This window comes from Zea mays, chromosome 7, assembly GCF_902167145.1.
Source record: "Zea mays cultivar B73 chromosome 7, Zm-B73-REFERENCE-NAM-5.0, whole genome shotgun sequence".
Classification (NCBI taxonomy): Eukaryota; Viridiplantae; Streptophyta; class Magnoliopsida; order Poales; family Poaceae; genus Zea; species Zea mays.
In genome coordinates this window covers 148551472-148571559 of record NC_050102.1, presented here as the reverse complement: position 1 = coordinate 148571559, position 20088 = coordinate 148551472, and the positions used below count along the sequence as shown (strand labels likewise).

At 46.9% G+C, this 20088-nt stretch overlaps 2 protein-coding genes and 1 pseudogene across 4 annotated transcripts; all 3 read left to right on the top strand.

The window, feature by feature from the left end:
• Window positions 1-446: 446 nt before the first annotated feature.
• Window positions 447-5691, top strand: LOC103633079 (uncharacterized). 3 transcript variants are annotated; one of them, XM_008654759.4, is made up of 14 exons: window positions 447-724; window positions 1207-1412; window positions 1520-1609; window positions 1717-1817; window positions 1936-2049; window positions 2155-2236; window positions 2344-2411; window positions 2498-2563; window positions 2667-2791; window positions 2939-3272; window positions 3404-3520; window positions 3606-4433; window positions 4636-4937; window positions 5041-5691. In XM_008654759.4, exons 2-14 carry the CDS (start codon window positions 1247-1249, stop codon window positions 5351-5353), a joined length of 2706 nt encoding a protein of 901 aa, XP_008652981.2. In that variant the 5' UTR covers window positions 447-724; window positions 1207-1246; the 3' UTR covers window positions 5354-5691. The 3 variants fall into 3 exon arrangements, with proteins under 3 accessions (XP_008652981.2, XP_020396629.1, XP_035816948.1); XM_020541040.2 differs by having other exon boundaries at window positions 489-1002; XM_035961055.1 differs by having other exon boundaries at window positions 489-1412.
• A 1256-nt stretch (window positions 5692-6947) lies between these two features.
• LOC103633078 (30S ribosomal protein S31, mitochondrial-like) lies at window positions 6948-7593 on the top strand. Its single transcript, NM_001369259.1, has one exon. The coding sequence runs from the start codon at window positions 7037-7039 to the stop codon at window positions 7301-7303; it is 267 nt and encodes an 88-aa protein (NP_001356188.1). The 5' UTR covers window positions 6948-7036; the 3' UTR covers window positions 7304-7593.
• Window positions 7716-14825, top strand: LOC103633077 (AMN1 superfamily pseudogene; annotated as a pseudogene).

Below are 20088 nucleotides of genomic sequence, written 5' to 3'. Positions count from 1 at the left end.
TGTACTGACATCTTTATTGGAACAGTCCTCCGTCACAATATCATGTCCGTGATCGAAATATAAAATGTTAGTATTTGTTTTTTTCAAACACGGATCAGATTATATCAAGCTTATAATTTTGCCTAACAATTGTTTTACCTTAATACCAAAAAATACAGATTATATTTATATAAGTTAAGCAAATTAAATTTATAATTTTTGTATAACTTTAACAATTTAGCAAGTCTCTTGTTTTTTCTTTCTGGTTTCGATCATGCCACTGACCACCGCAAGATCACAGTGTTATATTTAGCAATTAGTTCTGCTTGTCTTGGTGTCATTTGCTCTTTCACCGTCCCCAAGGGGGAATCATCGTGCGCTCAGCCACCGTCGTGCCGCACATGGCGGACACACGGGTCCTCCGTGAATGTCGTAGGTTGTGATGATTGGCGTGGGCCTAGGATAGTAGAAAGGTGAAAAGGGGAAAGAAAACACCCTTCCTCGGCTCGATTTTTTTCTACCGTTTTGTTTTCCATCCAATTCAAGGGAGGCAGGAACCACCAACCACCTTCTCCTGTCCCGCTCCGTCCGGTTCCATTCCTCTCCTCCTCCTCTCTTCTCTTCCCTCGAACGAAGGGGAGGAGGAGGAAGCGCCTCGCCGGCATTGCCCTCTAGCTCCTGTCATACCACAAACCTCGATTGTCATCTTGTCAAACCACGAACCACCACCGTCTTCTTGCCGGAGGTAACGAACGACCACTTCTCCTGCCTTCGACCAATGCAACATCCAGAGCAAATGGATGTTGCATTTTATAATCCGTTTTACTAGTTTGGTTTTACATGCGCGCCATGCACGGATAATTTTGCTCTGGTTCCATCACCCCTGCGAGCGAGCGCGTCGTTTTCAAGGACATCGACGTGGCGCACAAGCAACCGCGAGCATTGAACGCTGGGGGTGGCGTTCCCCTTTCGGCCGCGTATCGTACCGAGCCACAACTTCCGCGCAGGGAGGCCATCCGCGGGGTCAGCACCGACCACGCTCTTCACGGGTCACTGCTTGTCGGCCTGCCTACATTACCAGTGTTGGGCGCTTTTGCCGGCTCTCGCTGCATTTTGCAATCGATACGCATGAACATGACGCTGGTTCGGTCGTGCCAATGTGCGTGACGCATGTGGGTGACTGAGCATCCATTGATGGGTCAGTCGCTTTGTTTGTGTTCCTTTAAGGTTGGATCCATAGCAAGAAAAGCAGACGTGGAGTACAGCAATGGCTAGCGAGGAGCGGATCCTAGTATCGGTGCGGCTACGGCCGGTGAATGCGCGAGAGGCGGAGCGCGGCGACGGCTCCGACTGGGAGTGCGCCGGTCCGACCACGCTCATGTTCCACGGCAACATCCCAGAGCGTGCAATGTTCCCCGCCTCATACACCTACGGTGAGAATGCATGCATGCATGCATCCTTCTGCTCTATTGCGTCTCTCACATTCAAAGAGTCGACGCTCAATCACAACTCACATTTCTCTCCTCGTCCTCTGCTTCAGACAGGGTGTTCAACCCTGAGTGTAGCACACGCCAGGTGTACGAGGAAGGGGCCAAGCAGGTGGCCCTATCGGTGCTCAGCGGCATCAACTGTACCTATATATGCTTTGCAGAAGCAACACCAGTCATATACTACTTCACGACATTGAAATGCAAATGTTCTTACACAAATTTTCTTCTCTGGATCCCTTCGCATCAGCAAGCATATTTGCGTACGGCCAGACGAGCAGCGGGAAGACGTACACGATGGTCGGCATCACGGAGCGTAGCATGGCAGACATCTACGACTACATTGACAAGGTCAACTCATGGTCGTAGAGCTACTGATTCATTAGATTTTGTCTGAACCAAGCAACATCTTTCTATTTTTGCTATGAATTCCCATTCGACTCCAACATTTTGTTCTGGTCTCTTGTAGCATCCTGAGAGGGAGTTCGTGCTAAAATTTTCGGCGATGGAGATATACAATGAAGCCGTGAGGGATCTCTTGAGACCTGACGCAACACAACTAAGGCTTCTTGATGATCCAGAGGTGAACTGCTCTAGACTGTTACCTAAAATTGAAAAGAGTGGAAACCTCTTGCATGCTTGTACAACTCATGTATATCCATGTGTCTACCATTCTTGATTCGATCAGAAAGGAACTGTAGTAGAGAAACTCACCGAGGAAACCCTTAGGGACAAAGGCCATCTCTTGGAGCTCCTTGCAGTGTGTGAAGGTGTTGAACCAAAGTTTCTTTCCTTTCTGTTTGAAGAAACAAGATTAAAAGAAGCACCTCCCGTTAGGTTACTTCTAGTGCACTAATCCTTTCGGTGTCTGGGACAGCTCAAAGACAGATTGGGGAAACTGCCATGAACGAAACAAGCTCCAGATCGCATCAGATACTCCGACTGGTTGTCCCTTGTGCATTACTGAATGATGTGCAAATGTTTTAGTAGGAATTAGTTTTTTGTTCTAAAAGAACACGTTCAAGTTGCAGACGATCGAGAGTTCAGCAAAGCAATTCATGGGACGAGGCAAATCGAGCACCCTTCTAGCTTGTGTGGTATGGATCTTTATTATGCTGCATTTTGTTATCACATCTCAAGTAACAATTCATTGTTCAATGTATTGCCCTATAAGTTTATTCATTTCTTCCATCTGGGCAGAATTTCGTTGATTTAGCAGGAAGTGAGCGCGCCTCTCAAACACAATCAGCTGGTGTGAGGCTGAAGGAAGGTAGCCACATTAACAGAAGCCTTCTTACATTGGGAAAAGTCATTCGCCAACTCAGGTGCGTTAAGGTGGTCTAGTCATCTGTCTTTAGCAGAGAAAACCACAATCCAAATCATATTAGTGTTACTTTTGCAATTTTTCTCGAACCCCCTTCAACATTACAATTTTTGGACGCCTAAATCTAGACAGTTCATTCTTGATGCAGCAAGGGAAGAAATGGGCATATCCCTTACAGAGATTCAAAGCTCACTCGCATATTGCAGTCATCTTTGGGCGGCAATGCGAGAACTGCTATTATCTGCACGATGAGCCCAGCACATAGTCATATCGAGCAATCCAGGAACACACTTTTGTTTGCAAACTGTGCTAAAAATGTAGTTACTGATGCAAAGGTCAATGTAGTGATGTCAGACAAGGTGTTATTGAAACATCTTCAAAGAGAAATTGCAAGGCTAGAGAATGAGCTAAAGTTTCCTAGACCAACCTCTTGCAGCAACTATGCTGAGGCTTTAAGAGAAAAAGATGAGCTGATCAAACAGGTGTTGTTACTTTCAACAAGTCCTTTGCCTTTTGTGTTCACATTCATAACATGTGTTTCTATATTCTTTGTTCATTTTCAACAAAGAATGTTGTCCTTCCTATGAAAAATAGAATTGTTGTGGACTTTCAGCTAGAAGGACAGTTGAAGGAATTAATGGAGCAGAAAGACACCGTTCAGTCTCAACTTGACAATTTTCGTAGAGTTACAAGTGATGGAAATTTCAATGATCATGCAACAAGGCAATGGGTATCTATTCTCTTGTTGCTGCACACCATTATAAAACCATGCAACAATCTTCTTAATAACATACTAATTGGTCTCCTTCTGACAGGATCAATCGAACAGGTCTTCAGAGTCCCTTCCATGTAGTGCGTCTGAAGACACACTTTCTTTTGATACTTACAGTGATGTTTATGAAGAACAAGATGATCTAGGCTCCAAAGGATTTGATGTGTCACATGTCTATAATGATTATCATCATGATGTGTATCACCAAAAAGTAGACGAACACCCAATGTCTAGTTTGCATCAACCAAGAAACCATATTTCTAATAGAACACAGATGTACCAACCAAATAGGGAGACTTCACCAGAGGTCCCTAAGGAGCATTGCAAGGAAGTCCAGTGCATCAAAATAAATGAGTTTAGGAGGAGTCGGTCTGACGAAGAAAAACATGGTGAAAACATAACATACACATCAGAGGGTGCCATCAAACTGTACACATGTGATTCTGAGCCATCTTCTGATACTGAAAAAACAAATAATGACGAATCTTTAGTCCTGAAGAGGTGTGTGATAAGCTCCAGAGACAGTGTACTAACTAGAAGCAGAAGTTGCAGAGCTAGCTTCATGGTCATTCCGAATAGTTGGTTTGATGATTCAGCGGATATGAGAATGACACCACCAGGTGACATTTTAAAATATCCTCACAGAAGGCTAGAGAAGGTTAGGAGGAGCATGTACTCTGAAAATGGTCATTGTCAAAATGATCTTACATTAGACTGCCCTGTGGTCTCTGGAAAAGTTGCATCTGACATGGTTATAGACAAAAACACTTGCAATGAAGAAGATGGATATGCCAACAATAAATTCAGCTGCATCACAAAGGTTAAAGAGAAGCAAGAAGACTATTGTACATCCCAACTAGAGGGCAATCAGGTACAAGTAGATTCCTTATCGAAGTGGTCTCTCCATCGGTTTAGCTTGTGACACCTAGTCAATTTAAGACCTCAAATTTTCCATTACACAAGTAATCAATGGTATTTACCTATATACAAACGATTAAACACAAACGACTTTCCTAATGTGTCATTTTTTTAGTTCATCAAGCTAATTCTGATGACTGCATATATTTTTTAAGCAGGACAACGTTACTGCAGAAATCTTGGACATGAAACATGCAAAAAATATTGACAAAGATATATTTGTGGCCAATATTGACTCCCCTTCACGGTGGCCTATTAATTTTGAGAAAAAACAGAAAGAAATCATTGAGTTATGGCATGAATGCAATGTCTCTATAGTACACAGAACATATTTCTTCCTCCTCTTCAAAGGAGTCAAAGCAGACAATATTTATTTGGAAGTGGAGCACAGAAGATTGTCCTTCATTCACAGTTCTTTCATTGCCGGATGTGAGCCTAATGTTACTGTTACATCAAGGTAAGTTTTGTCACAGTTCATATGTATTCCTTAAGTTACTCATATCGGCAAATTTTTAGCTCTTTCTGTGAAAACCAATAGTGTACATCCTTATTCTTGCTAGCTTGAGAAATCTTCGGCATGAAAGAGACATGCTCTACAAGCAAATGCTGAGGAGACTCCATCTTCTAGAAAGAGAGAGCCTTTATAGCAAATGGGGAATTGATCTGAATTCTAAACAACGAAGGCTGCAACTATCTCGCCGCATCTGGACACAGACTGACATGGAACATGTGAGGGAAAGTGCCGCTCTTGTCATAAAATTGGTAGAACATCTGGAGAAGGGGCAAGCCATCAAGGAAATGTTTGGGTTAAGCTTCACATTGAACCAACGAGCTATCCGAAGACCTTTCAGCTGGGTTAGTGCTAACTCCTAAAGCAAGCATCGAGACAAATTATGATTATGATGGTTGATAGTTGCATGGGACAACAAACAATGCCATGATGAAATACATAGTAGAGGAGACCTCTTGTCAGTCACCCATACGAGCATTGATTTTCACTGATGCCCCTGTATATTTCGTATCACTTATTATGTAGATGTACATGTGATGGATTTTGCATTGTGGAACTGTTAAAATGAACCGACATGAGATGCCAAATCTTTGCACCAAACAGTATGATGTATTGCTGATCTGATTTTTTTGCATCAAATGTATATCTAATATACCATATTTTTTGCTTAAGTAAATCAGATGCTATGAATGCCAACTAATTGATTTTCTGTTGTTGAGAGCTCAGTCCCTACCTTCTCGCTTTGTAAGAGGTGCATCATATGCAAATATATGATCAAACTAACTCAAAAACTTCTATTACGATTTTAAACTAAAAATGATGAATATTCAACTTGTTTTAACCCCGTTAAGAAACTCATTATCAACTAAATTCAAACACTTCTAAACGACTCAAAAGACATTTCTAGCTCACTTCAAGAGAGGAATGTATCATGTGCAAACCAAACACTTAGTGCAAAACGTGCAAGCAGTCATAGAATTATTTTAAAACAACCCTCCCACCAAGCATCATGTTTCAAAACGATCCTTCCACCTCTGGTATATTTTCAAATACACACTCTCACCTCCAACAACATGTTGGTTTATATGGTTTGCACCAAGTGCTTAGTTTATAAGCATGATTTTGAAAAACACTTTCACCTTGATGTAAAAATAGAAGAATATATTTTTGGCCATCAAACCATCTCTCGAGTCTGATTTTGGTCATCAAACTCGAAAACAAAACTTTTACCCACCCAACTATTAAAATCAGTTATGTTTGATGGTTTTAATAGTTCAATGACCAAATATTTCTAGGTTTTGAGTTCAATAGTCGCACTCAAACTCAAGCCATAGTTGAATAGTCAAAAATAGAGTAATCTTGATATTCAAATGCATACTATAGTTTTCTAGGAGACGATTCAACACGACAAGGAGGAGGGAACGAGGAACGAGGTCGACTGGTCGAGTATCGACGACGAGGCGTGGCCTGTTTGTTTCAACTTTTTCTGATCAGGTTTTCTGAGAATCTGGCTGCGCGAAGGATCTGATTATCGTGGGGATTACGTGCGGAGGAAAATGAAGTGGTCCAAATGGTTCAGGATCTAGAAAACGATGGATTCCTATTATTGTGACGACTCGACCGATTCTGTGTTCGTGTTGATTTTGAACGGTTTTTACTAAAATAACTTTTTATAGAAGCGAGCTGAAAAGCTGAGGCGTTTGGCAGTCCGCAATAGTTTTTTTTTTGCCAGAATCTGAAAAAAAAACTCAAACAAACGGGTCGTCATGAGTCATAGACACATATGAACATTTTAGCAAGGAGTAAACGTTAGATGTGCATAAACACAAATATTCTCGGGTGTGGCGGTGGGGTGAAACCGTGAAAGTGCCTGCTACTTTCGTTGGGCCTTGCTTAATTTGTTTTGAATGGGCTTTAGTAAATTTGTCTTGGGCCTTGCAAGCTGTAACCCTCTTCCTCACTTTCACTTCTCTCCCTCGTCTCCTCCATGGTCAATCGGGTGATCTGAAGGAGGAGGAGGCGGCGGCACTCCAAACTTTAGCGACATGGCAATGCGGTTGGCGGCTGCGGCCACGTTCGTGCGGCGCCTGGCGCCGGCGCGCCCACCAGTACGCATCCTGGCGGCGGCATCTACGGCGGAAGCGGAGGCAGTGACGTGCGGGCGCGGGGACAAGAAAACCAAGCGCGGGAAGCGGTTCAAGGGCTCCTTCGGCAACGCACGGCCCAAGCGGGAGAAGAAGATTGAGCGCATCAAGGACCGCGTCGAGGTGCCCCGCTCCACACCCTGGCCCCTCCCCTTCAAGCTTATCTGAGTTGGAGACTCCCTCCCCCCTCGGTTCGCGAGGGCACCTAGGGTTTACTGCAACAGTTGCTGCTACTTGGCCGTTTCCAATTAGCTGCAACCCTGCATGGGCGTGTGTTTGCTTTGTTTTAACTTGTTTCTCAATTGTGTGGTGTTAGATATGTACTGTCGAACTGCTGTAGTTCAACTTTGACCCATGCAATATCCTTTTGGATGGAAGTGAAATATGTTTCTTCCCATCATTTTGTTATTGTATGCATAACTGGAAAATGAATTTGTTCTTTATCCATCAGCAGTTAATGATGTTCTCTCTTTGTTGAAGGATATCAGATTTAGATTGGATTCTCTCTTTGTTGTTCTACTGTCTTCACTTAGTTCAGCCACATGCCATGCATAATGAAATGACAAAAACTGAGAAGTATATATTTCTAAGATGACAAAATCCAAATTATAGGTGTTTTGAATTTCAAGGTACATGTGCCTGAACTATAATTTCTTTGTAAATTTATAACTTGCCGAATGAACATCTTATTTGTATATCATGTGTTACAGGGTTACTATCCAAGGAAAACGAAATCCTCTTTCTCCCCAAGTCTTCTCACTTATTTCCCTTCTGCTGTTCTTCAAAGCGTCCCAAATTTTCTTATTTTTTTTGTATTTGCTCGCACTGAATCCCATAACTCATCCAATCGGAGCTGGGATGCAAGGGTTTATAAATATATATACTTTCTTCCACTGAAACATTCATTCTCTGCCCCCCTCAAGTAGCTGGACTCCCTGTTTTCAAGTCGGCGACTAGTCGGCGACTAGTCGTCCAGTCGGTCCTGGGAGCTCGACTTGGGGAGCCGGCTCGACTTCTCTGGCAAGTCGGGCGACTTGTCAACGACTGGAAATTCTCAGTCGACTAGTCGACTTGGTCTGGCAAATCGGCCGACTTGTGCCCCAGTTCAGCCCAAACAGCCCAAAGGCCCATTACACAACATATTTTCTTGATTTGAGAGAAAATGCAATGGATGATCTTGATTTGGGAGATATTTAGGGTATCTACTATTTAGTATCTATCTAGCTGCAGCAGCAGCTTAGCTATCTAATGGAGCTTATTTCCTTTCAAGTTTGAACTATATTTTGTTGCTATCTGTTTTCCAATTTGAACTATATGGCTGTTATGACTTATGAGTTTATGACTTATCACTTATGTGGCTGTTTTGGTTCAGTTTGAGGCTTCAAATGAGGTAAGACTTGCTGTTTATTTCAGTTTCGTTCAATTTCAGGCTTCAAATGAGGTAAAACATGCTCTTTCTTCATATATAAATGCTATATTGTCTATATAAAGCCATTATATAGGCAAAACAGCCATTATATTGGCAAGTTGACAACTAGTCGACTGACTTATCGACTAGTCACCAAGTCGGTACCTTGTCGACTCGACTCGACTTATCGACTTGAAAACCTTGGCTGGACTCTTTCTGAATAATGTTGTAAAACAATCCTGTCTGACAGAGACAAGATCTTTACCAATTCTTTGTAGACTCTATTGTTCAACCTCATTGGCACTAAACTGCAACTCAGTGCTGCTTATGGTTCCCAAACCAATAGCCCAATAACCAGACTGAGTGTATCAATCATTTATTCCTTGTGCCTACATAGTTTTTGCACACAACACTTTATTTCACATGACACTTGGGTGTTCACTTTCAGTGTATTATTTGGTTTTGAACTGCCACAAGGGTATGCTCCTGTTTTGTCTGAAGGCACACATAGGTGACTTCTGAAATGCTACAGGAGCGAAAACAATTTCCAGATTTGCTGTTAAGAGCACAAAACAAGATGAAACTATGTGCTATTTTGGACATGTCTGAGATTTTCACTTCCTAGATGGAGAAAAGGTTTAGTTCAAGCTTCAGTCTCATGCTCGAACTTTGGTTGGCCACCGTCCATTCCCCAATTTGGCACTATTGTATGTGGCCCTTTTCACCATCTTCAAATGCATTGGATCTTCTACTAACAAATGTGGCCTCAACCTTGTCGCACTAACATACATGGAACATCAACCTGTTATGATTGGCTGGCTAGCCTGCAAGGCTGTTACAGCTTCCAATACTCATCATCATCCTTTCTATTCTTCCTTGCCCAAGCTGAGCTTGAACCAATGTAAAGCTGTAGTGTTTGTTTAGCCAATATGTAAATGCTACAGAAATGCCAATTGGAGACTGGGCTATCCAGACACATACTTCGGGAATTGATTTATGCATTTTTGTTACCGGGCGCAACAAGATCTAGTTGGTAAGGATATAATATCCTTTTCTTTCATATTTGTATGGTTTTCTCGAATTGGTGATCGTAGAAGAGCCGAAAAAGCTAATTATAGGTTCTTATCTCCATCGGAACAATAGGGCTGTTATGCCATTACTAAACTTATTCAAGAGATGAAATAGAACCAAGGTATCTTTTTTATGAGAGGTTAAATTGGTAGAACCAACACAAACCTCATGTTTTCTCGCCAGGAGTAGAAACCTCTAGAGCACACGAGCAAATGTCAGCTTAACACACCAATGTCAAAGCGCCCATCTTTTTGAATAGTTTTCGAGGTATTTGGGCAATTAAATGGGACCTTATACTGGGTCTTGTTAAGCCTCAACCTTTATTCTCAGCCTTAGCAGGAGCACAGGACTGCATGTATTTGCTTCTATGTTGTGACTAGCATGTGTAGCAGCGAACATTGTTGAGAGATCAAGCTCAGCCACATATGCGAGGAAAAAAAGTATGTGGCTACGAAGAATTGCATGCACATGACCTGTTCTGTTTGTAAGCCTTTTAGGGCATGATTGGTTGCTTGCGTTACCCAAGCCTGTATTGGGTCTAAGCCATGTTAGCCCAAGTATAAACATATTTTTTAAGGCATCGCCTAGGCGACACTTAAGCGTCCCGTAGGCGGTAAGGTAGTCCGGCAAGGTAAGGCGTCACCCTCGCCTTGCTCCGACACCTAAGGTGGGTGGGGTAGAGGCTGGCTGCCACAGACGTGCACATGGATATGGCGGTGGCGCGTGCAGAGGCGGCGCGACGACTGCTGCAGAGGGCCTGAGGCAGCGCTGCTGCTGCTGCTGCTGCAGAGGGCCAGAGGCAGCACGGCGGCGGCGGCATGGAATAGTGGTGGCTGGGAGAGAGGGAGAAGCTTGAATAGAGGGAGAGGACTGGGAGAGAGAGGGTGGTGACTGACTGGTTGAGAGAGGGTTGCGTGGAGACTGGAGAGGAGAACTACCTAGGGAGTGTTTATCCTAATTTTGACGGGCTAGCTGGGCTGATTTGTGGGCTGGCAACCTTTTTTTTCTCTTTTTTTATTGATATTTTTTTGTCCTAAGCACTTTCTCAACGATCAATATTTTTTCTGTTTTTCAATATAGTTAAGGCATCACCTCGCTTTACACTTTACCGCTTAAAAGGTAAAAAAGGGATTGGTCGCCTTATCGTCAGAAAAAAGGGATCCCTCGCTTTACACCTGGATCTCAACCTTGTCAAGGGCCATGGGGGCTCGCTATCTTTGGTTGCCAGATCTGCGGTGGCTGCTATGTGTTGGGAAGTGTCAAGGTGTCATGGTGGGTGCCAGGAGGGGGTGGTGAAGGGACGGGGTACAGGTGGAGGTTAGCCATGGTAAGGGGCCTGGGACGCGAGGGCACTTCAATCTTGTGGACCCATGGCTTGTGCAAGAGTACATAAGCTAGCACAATCAATTTTGGCATGCTCCATAATGCTGGTTTGGAGCCTGCTTCTGCACCCTCTAAGCCTGCTTAAGGCCCAATTTGAGTAACCAAACGTTACGAGCTTGCACTGTACAAGTCTGGATAGGCCCTAATGAAAGCAACGAAGCACAACCTTAGGGTTCCTCTCTCCCGCAACCACTCATTGTCCAGCAGCCGGTTTGTTCTCCATTGCATGTCAACTCAGCTGCTCATGTGTGACCTAGGTCCTCACTCCTTAGTGAGCTGTGCAGTCTAGCTGTCCTCCGTCACTTCTCTTCGGCTCTTCACCATCCGTCCAGCTCTCATCTGCAACCTTCCCAAATCTGAGACTCAAGCTCCAGGTATTTTGGTTCTCCTGTTGTAGACTCCAGCGCTTGGTGTGGAGCGCTCTCTTTTTGTGCTGCTCCATGAATGCTTGTGCTAATTCTCTATGGATTCATTTCATTGTAGCAACTAGTTTGTGATCTGCCTTGTGTGTATTCCATGCTGGCCTATGCTTGCGTGCTCTGCTCTGCTCAGTTTGTGGTGGTTGTGCTATCAAACACAAATCATTTTGTGGTGAGATTAGAGCTGGCCCTGAATTGTTATGGCAATTGTTGATATGAATCATTGGCTAATGAATATGAGGACAATGACAAATTGAAGTAGAAATCCTAATAGTTATGCCCTATATCTCATAATCAGTTTTCACTTCAAAATATGGTATGAAGCATGCCATCTATAGTTATATATCGCGCATATGCTTGAAGTCCTTGCTGCTACCATGCTATATTACAAATTGAGTAGTTGCTGTCTACACATCTTAAACGTTAAACAATGGATGACCAACCATTTTACGTTTAGTACATTAGTCTAGGTGAATGCATGTAGTTTGCTCTGCTCTGCTGCCCCCAGTTTGTAGTATGCATCTCTTCTATTTCTAAGTGGTTCACTTGAGGTCCATTGGTGCCTATTCAATGTCTCCCCCTTTTGCAATTTTAGGTGATTTAGGTGGGTTTGGGAAGTGATCTTTTTAAAATATGATTATATTTTGGCTCGACCAAGGGTTATATTGAACAACAACAACAACAACAACAAAGTCTTTTAGTCCCAAGCAAGTTGGAGTAGGCTAGAGTTGAAACCCAACAGAAACCACAAGTAGCTCGCTCAGGGTTTACATATTTCATGGAGGTGGTGGTTGGTTGCACCTTGTCTCATGTCCTTCTAAAAGGTTGCCTGGCAAAGATTTGTGATAAAAAACAAACAAACTTACTCTTCAATAGCAGTTCTGTTAAACTGGTAATAGATGCGAATTCCCAATATATTTCTTGAAATGGAAAGTACACATTATGCATTACTACAGGATGGATTCACACACAATTATTTTTTCTGAATTTTACCGGTATATGTAAACAAACTTCTATAGTGGGCAGTTCAAAATGACATCGTTAGATTATCTTCAATAACATTGTCAGGTTAATTTTACTTTATTGTTATATGGTTGATAAAACACAACTGATGATGACCATGCTTTGCTATTTTTGGATAGTGATTAACACACTTAGAAAAAGCTATATGTTTGCAGTAGGTGGTACATGCTATTTATGCAAATGAAAGTTCCTTTCTAGGATTGTTAAACAGAGTTCTGGAGTTTGGAATTTCTTTTGGGTATCTTTTGTGAAGCATTCATATCAGTAGTAAAGGTATATATTGCAGTACAATATGTTTATATTTCTTTGTTTGGATTTTGGAAGAGTTGTTTGCATGCCAATAGTTTATTAAAATTTTCCCAGTTCACTTCATATGAGTCCATTATTTCTTCATACCACCAAATCTGATCGAAATTGTTTGTATGACAGGAAACATGAGGCAATCAAGCTGCCTTAGAACTTCTTATGAAGCTTGTAAGAAGGTAAGCGCAGGTTCTTCCATGTATCAATCAAGAACTCTTCCACAGGACTTGATAAATGAGCTGCCAGAAGCTTGCATAGCTGAAATATTCAGGCATGTGGGAAACCCAGAAGATCGCCAGTCATGTGCCTGTGTCTGTTGGAGACGGGCCAACATATTGGTCCCTCAGCGGCCAGATTTTTGGGGCCCCTTCAGTGTTCATCAAGGTGTTCACCCTTGCCTGCATATGTCTGATGTTGATGATGTCAAGCTTGCAGCCGCTGTTGTCAACATATGTGCAAGGGGTGTGATAACTGATCTTGGTCTTTGTTGTGCACCATGTGGGACTGTTGTTGCTGGTGTTCCACGGCTCACTGATAGTGCTATCCATTTTGTAAGCAGTGCATGCGGCAATCTGAAGTCAGTTTGTCTCGTTGACTGCCTCTCTCTCACGGATAAAGCTGCCAGGATCATTGCTTCAAACTGCCCTGCACTAGAAAATTTCGTTATGTTACAGTCTTCAATCAGCGACGATGGTCTTCCTCAGGTTGCTAAGCAATGCAGAAACCTGAAGTTCCTCCATATCGAAGGGTGCTTGTCCATCACTGAGGCGTCTCTAAGAGCCCTTATGCAGTATGCCAAGAGACTCGAGTCCCTTACTCTGGGAAGCTGCCCTCAAATTGGGCAAGATGCCATCTTGTCCTTACTGATGAACCAACCTTATCTGGATAAACTTGAGCTCAAGGGCATGATGGCTGGAGAATCACATATGAATGTTGCAAGACAATCATCAGTCCTCCATCATTTATGCTTATTTCGCCAGCTCTCTACTCTCATCCTGGTGAAATGCTCAGGTTTATGGGACCTGGGCAATGCTTAACCTTGCTAGAATTCACTTTCGATTGCTAAGGCATTTGGTAATTAATGACTGCAGAGGAGTGACAGAACTTGGCTTGAAGTGTCTATTGGGTGATGCCATGAATCCCAGTAAGCTTAGGACCATTGAACTTGTCAGGTTCCATTTTTTTTACATATAAAGCTGTAATAGAAGTCATGTCCTTGATCAGCAGAACTATTGAATCAATGATTATGGATTCATGTGATTTTGGCATAATGACGCCACGTGATCTTCATGAAGCTGTAGCTGTGGCCTGTGAGTGTCCCAAGCTGAAGGTGATCAGAACGGAGCACTGTGAGAGAACTATCTTGTAATGGGTCAACATAGTGTGTCGAGGGCTTAAGGAGCTTAGGCTTGTTGGCTTTCCAGCATCTGTTCAGGCTTATCACATGGAACACATTTTATGTGACATCCTGCACTACAATGGGATCAGAAAGGTTGAACTGCAATCCTACCATTTTCCAGACACGCATGTTTGCACTGTAGCTCGTTCATGCCAGGGAGCTCTGCAGGAACTTATATTGGACGAGTGCCCGAACGTTCTGGGCAACTTTGTGGTGTGCCTCAGAGAGTCTTGCCCCAACCTAACCAAGTTGACCTTGAATCGTATTGGAATCAGTGATGTCCAAATCAGGATCCTTATGCTTGTAGGATTTCACCAACTTGAGGAGTTTAATTTAACGTGGTGCTGGTGCCCCTTGATCACTGACAGGTTACTGGCTATCTTACATGCATCAACATTGCCTAAGCTGAAGAGAGTCAATTTGTCAGACTGCCCTAATGTCACCCAGGAGTCTGTTGACTACCACCAGCATCGCTGGGAAGTCGAGTACTAAGCGAGAGCTGAACCTCAAGAAGGAAAATAAACTTGGCTGCGTGCTTCTGTTTGCTTGCAGGTAATATATTGTAGGGCCATCGTAAAGTTAAGATTTCGCCTTTGAAGTTTTGTCGCCTTTTGGAACCAAAGCATGTGGTATATAGTACTTGACAATGTCAGTCCTGTTGCTTCTTATGTTCATCTTAGATGCTGTGCTGCTTGCTTTTGTTTCCGGAGTGGTGCGGTGCTGGACTGCTTAAATCAGACAATTAGCTGAGGATGGAGCTTAGCTTAGCAGCTGACGTGCATGTGCATCAGACAGCGCGTGCTAGAAGCGAAAGGGCTTGTGACTAACTAGCTCCTGTGACCATGGGACACAGCCCGTCTAGGCCCTAGGCCTGTTGATCTGACTGAACGTTTCGCGTTACAGCGATGCGGTTGCCTGGTCCGGTCAGTCACTCTCTCCTTAATGCAGTGGTCGAAGGTTATTCTTCTTGTGCGAAAAACAGAAGGTATTCCTTCGTTTGTCCTTTTCAACGGTGCTTCCTCAGGCCATGTTCGGTTACACCTTGACTGAAGAGGATTTAGGGGTGTTTGGTTTCTAGGGACTAGTTTTTAGTCCCTACACTTTATTCCACTTTATTTTAGTTTCTATATTTGTCAATTTATATAATAAAATGGAACAAAATGAAGGGACTAAACATTAGTACCTAAAAACCAAACACCCCCTTAAACCCTTCCAATCCTCTTCTGGATTGGTGTAACCGAACAAGCCCTCAAATGGTATCCGAACAAGCCCTCAAATGGTATCCTGCTCTTGAATTGAATGTACAGGCTGCCGTCAGGTAATGGGTCGTATGATGATGAGCAGTGCGTGCCTGGTCATAACAAGCGAGCGACCAGAAAACTCTTGGCTTGACTCCTTCCTCCAGTTCTCCAGATCTTGTTCGTGGCTAGTACAGTAGTAATCTCTGTGCTCCTCGGAGCAAGCAAAGCATAGGAAAGCTCCTTGATCACGGCGCTGTGCTGGAGTCACCGGTTTCGACATACCACAGCATGTTTTGTTCAGCCTTCAGCGTCGGTCAAGGGGATTCAGGTTAAAGGCAGCAGTGTTCGGTGTCCACCATGGTCCTGCTCTCCATGAAGGCTTTAGCGTTCTCGAGTGATGCTACGAGGTCACGGACGAGTCAACCACAGATTGTCCCCGTCGATCCGACTGTGTGGAGCGGAGCCCGCGTTGACTGTTGCTGTTCGTCCCAGGGGCCAGGGCTTGTCCTGGTCGTGACTACGCTTGTCCGAAAGGATCACGACGTTCGTAAACCCAGAGAAAAGAAAAGAAAAAAGAAGAAAAACTCTTCCTACTCTAGCATATTCACTCACTAGAGGATCGGTCGTTCGTTGCGGCTTTAAACCAGCTCTGGAACTGCATATTCATAAAAAAACGTATCCCTAAAAAGAACATATATATCCGCGGACACTCTACTTAGTTAGCTGAAAAGCGAATATGGGATTTTGAACCATAAGCAGATGCTGGTTTTTCAGATTGGACATCTACTCTCTCAAGCTCCACTCGATCTTTTGCAACTCTTGGTCCTCTTAAAAGTTCTCGGGGGCGCTTAGGCCAGTCATAAAAAGAGTAAATAAATACTATAGAAAAACTAGAAACCGCTTCGCAACGAGCCGAGCGAACAGGTACAAGCTGATTCATCGTGCAGACAAGCACGGTGGCAGTTGTCGGTCTAGTCTCTAGAGGGTGTCGGGTTCCACGGCTAAATTTTAAATATCAAGAATTAAACATGAGTTATGAGTAGACGTGGCTAATTCATGAGGCAAATCTATGAAACCTAACTAATTTGTAATTAACATGGTGTTAGAATAGGAACCCATACCCTAATCAGGGGTTGGGAGTGGTATTAAATAGGGAGAGTAACTGGGCCAAGGCCCATTACACAGGGGTATAACGGTCATTACACAGGGAATAGCACAAACCCTAGACGGGTAGTCTAACACCCCCCCGCAGTCACAACTCTATCCTGTACAGATGTTGAGACTGGATCGGAAGTCTAAAAAGACACTCGACGGTAACCCCTTGGTGAAGATGTCGGCGAACTGAAGCGTGGTGGGGACGCTGAGAACGCGGACGTCACCGGCAGCGACACGCTCGCGGACGAAGTGCAGGTCGATCTCCACATGCTTCGTGCGCTGATGCTGCACGGGGTTGGTGGAGAGGTAGACCGCGCTGACGTTGTCGCAGTAGACGAGGGTGGCGCGCTGGAGGGGACTGTGGAGCTCGTGGAGGAGCTGGCGCAGCCAGGAGGCCTCGGCCACGCCATTGGCCACGGCACGGTACTCGGCCTCAGCGCTGGAGCGAGAGACGACGGGCTGCCTCTTGGCGGCCCAAGAGACGAGGTTGGCGCCCAGGAAGACGGCGTAGCCGGAGGTGGACCGGCGCGTGTCGGGACAGCCAGCCCAGTCAGCGTCGGTGTAGACCACGAGCTCCGACGTCGGGGATGGGCGGAGTAGGAGACCGTAGTCGAGGGAGCCGCGGAGGTAGCGTAGAATCCGCTTGAGTGCAGTGAGATGGGGCTCCCGCGGAGTGTGCATATGCAGGCACACCTGCTGGACGGCGTAAGCGATGTCGGGCCTGGAGAACGTGAGGTACTGGAGCGCGCCGGTGAGGCTCCGGTAGGACGTCGCGTCGGCGACCGGAGGCCCGTCGTCCTCAGAGAGCTTCGCCTGAGTGTCGACAGGCGTGGGGCAGGGCTTGCAGTCAGACATGCCAGCCCGCTCCAGGATGTCGATGGCGTACTGGCGCTGGTGGAGGAAGAGACCCTGGGGCCGACGTTCGGCGGTGACGCCGAGGAAGTGGTGGAGGGGCCCCAGGTCCTTCATCGCGAACTCCCGCTGAAGGGCGACGATCGTGCGCTGAAGGAGGTCGGCGGTGGATGCCGTGAGCACAATGTCGTCGACGTAGAGCAGGAGGTAGACGGTGTCGTCGCCGCGCCGGTAGATGAACAGGGACGTGTCCGACTTGGCCTCGACGAAGCCGACAGAGGCCAGGTAGGAGGCGAAGCGGCTGTACCAAGCCCGTGGCGCCTGCTTGAGGCCGTACAGGGATCGGTTCAGCCGGCAAACCAGGTCCGGACGGTCAGCGTCGACGAAGCCGGTGGGCTGGCTGCAGTAGACAGTCTCCGTCAGAGTGCCATGTAGGAAGGCATTCTTGACATCGAGCTGATGGATCGCCCAGTCGCGGGAGAGGGCGAGGGAGAGGACGGCGCGAACAGTGGCGAACTTGACGACAGGGCTGAAGGTCTCGTCGTAGTCCACTCCGGGGCGCTGGGTGAAGCCCCGAAGGACCCAACGGGCCTTGTAGCGGTCGAGGGAGCCGTCTGAGGTTAGCTTGTGGCGAAAGAGCCACTTGCCGGTGACCACGTTGGTGTCTGGTGGACGCGGCACCAGGTCCCAAGTGTGGTTGGCCAAGAGGGCCGCGTACTCCTCCTCCATAGCGCGACGCCAGTGTGGGTCGGCGAGGGCAGTGCGAACGGAGGAGGGTACCGGGGAAGCGTCGGGTGGAGTGCTGGTCGTAGCGGCTGCCAGGATGAGCCGGTCGACGGGGCGGAGAACGCCAGCAGCGCGTCGAGTCACCATCGGGTGGACGTGCCCGGGGTCGCGATGGATGGCGACCGGGTGGTATACGGATGACTCGGAGTGAGCCACCGGAACGTCGGGAGCGGCAGGAGGGGCCGGCTCACGGCGGTGATAGACGACGGCGGGGTCGGCGAAGCGGGCCGCGCTCGTCGATGGGCACGCGTCGGGGGGTGCCGAGGTAGTGGCGTGGCCGCGGCGATGGTAGACGAGGGCGGGGTTGGCGAATCGAGCCGGAGTCGACGGGGCCGCGCGTGGCGCAGGCGGGGTCGACGGGGCCGCGCGTGGCGCAGGCGGGGTCGACGGGGCCGCGCGTGGCGCAGGCGGGATCGCCGGGGCCGTGCGTGGTGCAGGCGGGACCGACGGGGCCGCGCGTGGCGCAGGCGGGGTCGACGGGGCCGCGCGTGGCGCAGGCGGGGTCGACGGGGCCGCGCGTGGCGCAGGCGGGGTCGACGGGGCCGCGCGTGGCGCGGAAGAGGTCGTGGGGGCCGCACGAGGAGCAGGTAACGGCGCAAGACGGGGAGCCGAAGGTGGGGGAGGAATCGGATCGGACTCGAGGAGGGAGTCAAGATCGGTGGGTGGGGTGGAGCCAGCAAGGGGAAACACATCTTCGTCAAAGACGACATGACGAGAGATGATGATGCGGTGAGAGGTGAGGTCCAGACACCGGTACCCCTTGTGGTCAGGGGAGTAGCCAAGGAATAGACAACGGGTGGAGCGAGGAGAAAGCTTATGTGGAGCAGTAGCGGAAGTGTTAGGGTAGCAGGCACAGCCGAACACGCGAAGGTGGTCATAGGAAGGGGCTGTGCCGTAGAGGGCTAAGTGGGGGGTAGGGTGGCGTACCGCCTTCGAGGGAAGACGGTTGAGGAGGTGGGTGGCAGTATGCAGGGCCTCTGCCCAGTAGCTGGCAGGGAGAGACGCCTGGAAGAGGAGACAGCGGAGCATATTAGTGGTGGTGCGGATCATGCGTTCGGCACGGCCGTTCTGGGCAGAAGTGTAGGGGCACGAGAGACGCAACTGGACGCCATGAGTGAGGAAGAAGGAGCGAGAGGCGTTGTTATCGAACTCGCGGCCATTGTCACACTGCAGAGCACGGACCGGGCGACGAAACTGAGTGGATACCCAGGTGAAGAAGTGTGTGAGGGTGGTGAATGTGTCCGACTTCAACCGAAGCGGGAAGGTCCAGAGAAAATGGGAAAAATCATCCAAAATCACCAGATAATATTTATAACCAGAAAGACTGAGTACAGGGGAGGTCCAAAGGTCACAATGAACCAGATCAAAAGCCCGCTCAGCCCGAGAAGAAGAAGTAGTAAATGGGAGACGAGTATGTCGGCCTAACTGACAAGCATGACAGAGACCCTCAAAATGTCCCCTACTACATGAAAGATCGAGACTACTGGTAATCTTGGTCATGACGTCAGGTCCAGGATGGCCGAGACGTCGATGCCATGTGGTGGAGGAGGTGGTGGAGACCAAGGCAGGAGGTGGAGACACGCCGGCGGTGGAGGGCTGGAGCGTGTAGAGAGGCCCCGAGCTGTCACAGCGGGCGAGAAGGGTCCTGGTGGCCAGATCCTTCACAGAAAAACCAGAGGGGTCAAACTCAATGGAGCAGGAGTTGTCAGTAGTGAATCGACGAACAGAAAGAAGATTGTGGGTGATGTGGGGAGCTACGAGAACATCGTTGAGGTAAAACGGCCCAGGGAGAACCGAGGCACCTACTGAGGTGACTGGCAGAGTGGAACCGTTTCCAACGACGATCGAGGATGGGTGAGAGGGGAGTGGGGGATGAGAGCGAGAGAGCGTGCCTGCCGTGGGGGTGGTGTGGT

Excerpts from the sequence above, each read along its gene's own strand:
- LOC103633079 (XM_008654759.4), top strand. The coding sequence starts at position 1,247 with ATGGCTAGCGAGGAGCGGATCCTAGTATCGGTGCGGCTACGGCCGGTG. Across the intron at positions 1,610-1,716 it reads GGTGCTCAGCGGCATCAACT|CAAGCATATTTGCGTACGGC; the intron begins GTACCTATATAT and ends CCTTCGCATCAG. Across the intron at positions 2,564-2,666 it reads GCACCCTTCTAGCTTGTGTG|AATTTCGTTGATTTAGCAGG; the intron begins GTATGGATCTTT and ends CCATCTGGGCAG.
- LOC103633078 (NM_001369259.1), top strand. The coding sequence starts at position 7,037 with ATGGCAATGCGGTTGGCGGCTGCGGCCACGTTCGTGCGGCGCCTGGCG.